Source organism: Opisthorchis viverrini, assembly GCF_000715545.1.
Source record: "Opisthorchis viverrini unplaced genomic scaffold opera_v5_17, whole genome shotgun sequence".
In the NCBI taxonomy this organism is placed as follows: Eukaryota; Metazoa; Platyhelminthes; class Trematoda; order Opisthorchiida; family Opisthorchiidae; genus Opisthorchis; species Opisthorchis viverrini.
In genome coordinates, this window is record NW_008751673.1 from 1,254,262 (window position 1) to 1,258,446 (window position 4,185).

The following is a 4,185-nucleotide window of genomic DNA, read 5'->3' on the forward strand; positions in this document are numbered from 1 at the left end:
CTATCCGCCGTGCTAGGAGTCTGTATCAAGCAACATAGCTGAGGATAGAGTATTGCCACGATCCGCATATCATATTGTTTTGCTGGCAGCCGAACCGAACCGTAACAACTGAAGAAGCAGTGCTCTAAAGAATCGAGAGCCTTTTCTTCCAAACTAACATCCAAAAGTGGACTGGTACACTGACTGAAGAAGCAGTGCTCTAAAGAATCGAGAGCCTTTTCTTCCAAACTAACATCCAAAAGTGGACTGGTTGTATACACTGCTTGGTATTCTTTTCTCGCAGCGTGATCGAACCGTAACAACTGAAGAAGCAGTGCTCTAAAGAATCGAGAGCCTTTTCTTCCAAACTAACATCCAAAAGTGGACTGGTTGTATACACTGACTGCTTGGTATTCTACGTGTAAAGCTGGTTGTGTGCATTGGTGGTCTATCTGTGGTCGTATGACTCAGCCTCATAAATTCTCTCAGCTCCAAGTAGCAACGTAAAAAAGGAAACACGCAGTCGATTTCTTAGGAGACCAAGAACTTCGTTAAGACTGGAACGCACTGATTACTCATCTGGTATCGCAACCGTTTAGGCTTCTGTGTAACACTTCTCCTGCTGTCCTTAAATTTCTGATAGCTAGACCTTGGTGAAGGTCAAAGACAGCATACGGAAAGCGGTGTCCATTCGCCCTCACCTGATCACCTGCATCCGTCTATGTGCAATAAAATATCACTGTTTCACTACATCGGATGGTCCGCCTAATTCGGATTGCCCCGTTGTCCCAGCGCGGTGGGTACAATCTTATAACGACAGTTTTGGAAACGCCTAACGATTTTGTGCAACAGAATCACGATAAGCCCTGAGGATGTTTCGACTAAATTGGAACCAGGAGTACCAGAAACAAAAAACAGGCGCCTCCGTAGGGGGTCAGATTATCCGGTTAACTAGGCACTGTAAGCACAAACTGGTCCTTCTGAGAAAACTAACTCACGTGTGTTGATCCAAACAAAGTCGATTAATCCATCCAGATTTGTGTCAGAACCTGAATATTCACGAATTATTCGTCCATCAACGATAAGCTTGAACTTTGGTACATAAAGCATACGAAGACTCCAACGATGTGCAGTGTAGTCTTCCACTTGGACTGCATGGAAAAGGAACTGTGGGAAGGCTCGAGCCAGAGCCTTGACAAAAGGGAGAGCGGCGACCGAGAACGGACATTTGGTGGAATAGATGAATACGAAGTGACAGTCAAGACTGGGTGTTTTTGAGAAGTGTCTGGACTTATGTGAGTCTGATTTGCTTGTATCTGCAGAATGGGCTTGCCTTTTTCCAAAGCTTGCGTCAAACCAGCGAGCAGCCTGAACGTGATCCAGTAGAATCAACTGGCCCAAACTGTGGTTCGCCCAATTGATAGACCTGAGCTTGCAGCGAGAAAATGTCTGACCGACCACAGGTAACGCTTGATTGAGTGGCCATTTGGAAGTTATGTTTGCTGGAACATATTATGGATATATCAACGAAATTAGAGTGGCGGATGAAAACGACACCTTGAAGGGTAGTGAGGTTAGTAACGATGGCCCCGGATGGCAGTGAGTCAGGCACCAGTAAGCAAAGGTAATGGCGCATGCATCGCCCTAAAGCGATAATCTGTGGGGTTATGAAAAGAGAGCAGAACTTATTGCAACTCTGTGCCAGCATAACCTAAAGTTTATTGCCAATGAACCGAACCACCTCCGTCCTGGGATAATGACGCTATCGTAGACTATGTAATTGAAAACCAAGGTGCTCTGAATCCCTAATACCGAATAAAGCAATACGGACCGAACCAGAAAACCATACGGTAGAGAGTTGAATTTTGGATACCTCATATGCAAAAAGTGTCGAATGGTCAGACAACGAAAAGTATGCGTAGTTTTGCAGAACGGATAGTAAAAGTTAAAAAGAGTTAAGTTAAGCCAAGCTGCAATCTGTCCCGAGGCAAGATGCCTCAGTGACCTCACTAGTATTCAAGGATGATCCCAAAGTCATATCAGTAAAGCCAAAAAACCCACTATATACCATCCATATTTCCAGCGTCTTCAAACATGCGCAGGGGGAATCACTCGGACCCCATGTTGAAGGCCAGTCATATTGACTTTTCGTAACCGTTCCAGCATCCCTATGCCAACTCGAAATTTGACCACCTCTCTGCATTTGCCACTCCGAACTAGGCAAAAGGTGCTTCGGTATGCGCAATACACGGCCAAACCACAGTAGCTTTTGACGCTGGGCACATTCTTAAATTGAAATCCACGTTGTGCAACCCAACACCCACTCTCCTATTGCTTTCTTACAGACTCGTCGCCCCTAACTTACAATAACTTTGATTTTCCGAGATAACAGTTGCCGAAGACCTGCCAACGTCCCAGTTGCTCTCAAAGATACACACGATCATCGAGGATTAAGGATACGCTGCTTAGTCATAGGTATCTCATATTAGCTAACGCGATCCGAACCCCAGCCGTTTGTGCCTTGACCTCGTGCAGCGACAGCGCCGCTTACACGTAAAACACTCCCCAGTCTCGGGCACCTCCTTTGATTGGGACTCCATGTCCAAGAGCAGGACCTTACACTATGTAGGTGCAAAGTGCATGCCGACGGACTGGATGATTTTGGTCAGCTCATCCAAAAACTCGTGTCCTTGCCCTTTTCGAAGACTGGAACGATATCGTTTGCGTGTTCCAGATCGAAAAGGTTTTGAAGATGTTCCATTGACCACCTCACTGTGTCGTCGATCACATAATCGAATAGGAATGGAGAAAGCTTGCATCTCTGTCGGATACCACATTTTGTACGAAGTCTTTTGGAGCTCCGAAGTCTGAGAATACAAAGGATATACATAGACGAAATTCCGGATAAAGCGCGTTAAGGAGAACAGACCGGGCAATGGAGTCAAAAGTGCTCTTAAAATCCAGGAATACTGAAATTCTGGGTCGGTTATATGTTTGGCGTTATTCTATCATTGACGAAGTGTGAATGTTTGGTTCACCCAACCCCTACCAAGTCGGAATCCTGCTTGCTGCTCTCGACTCAGTCCTTCACGGGCCACCATAAGGCGGACGAGTGAAGTAAAGCTGGACCCCACTCACTATGGGTTCATTTTTCGGAAATATGCATTATTAGTGATTCTCCACAATGGTCTTCCCCAAATAGAGGCAAATAGATCAGACAAACACCGATCGAGGACCTCAGTCCCATCCTTGGACAATGAGAGTGGGAGTTCATTGGAGCTGTTAGCTCGGTGGCGCTTGAGGGAACAAACGTAGTCATAAACCTCCAAATCCACAGGAAGTCTTAGGCTCATTGCCCAAGATTCTACTACAGTTCAAGAGTCCGACTGAATGACGGCAGGTGGCCGTAAGCATTGATTTTCAGAGTGCTCGATCCAGCGGTCAAGTCGTCTTTCTTTATTGAAGGTGTTCGCGCCACTCTGACTTTTGATGGCTTCGTTCACAGGTTTCTGGAGCGTTCAGCTGTAGCACCCTTCCGGTACCTAGCTGCCATGCCACACGAAGGAAGCACGAGGGCTGGGATACTGCCAGGTTGCCCAAGCCTAGACAGGGGAAGTCGAGAGGCGGAGGTGGGATTCGAACCACGGACCTTCCGGTCAGTAAATTGGCGCTCCAACCACTTAGGCCATCTCGCCTGGAGAATCAACAGAAATGACCTTCGCAGATTCCTGGCATTCTCAATCGCTTACTCCAGTTCTTTGATCTTCTCTGCTCAGCAAACATCGCAATCGGCGCACTCGCAGATTCCAGTACTAGCAACCAAACTGAATTACTACCAATGCAGTTCCCGTTGCGGACCACTCCGGCGGATAGAAGCAATCCTAGACATAAGTACAGCCGACTTATCCTGCTAGTCATTCGACGCAATTAGGCCCGGAGTTCATGGAAGGCTGCGGTAGAGAAAAGGCGTTCGACGGAACAAGGTTACGCAGCATTTGTGCTGGCGGGCGACTGTGCTCAGGTCTTCCTCATCATCATAATTGTCAGCTGCAGTAACCGCGTACTCGTCGTACAGTGGTTGTAGCTGCCGCAGTTTCGTTCACCGATGATTTGCGGGGTAGGGGTAGGTAGCTGCGCATTGCACGCGCGAGCTGGTAAATTGGTGCATAAATCCAGCACTGTCAGTGGGCTGTCAAGTGGGGGGGG

General features: G+C 47.3%; 1 protein-coding gene across 1 annotated transcript in view; it reads right to left on the reverse strand.

Moving 5' to 3' along the window:
- T265_01568 (hypothetical protein) overlaps positions 1–4,185 on the reverse strand; it is a gene marked incomplete at both ends in the record, with an annotated part of 17,765 nt that overhangs the window by 7,293 nt on the left and 6,287 nt on the right. Inside the window, one exon of the mRNA XM_009165627.1 lies at positions 978–1,481. Coding sequence (XP_009163891.1) covers positions 978–1,481 — 504 coding nt within the window. The remainder of the gene's footprint in view (positions 1–977; positions 1,482–4,185) is intronic.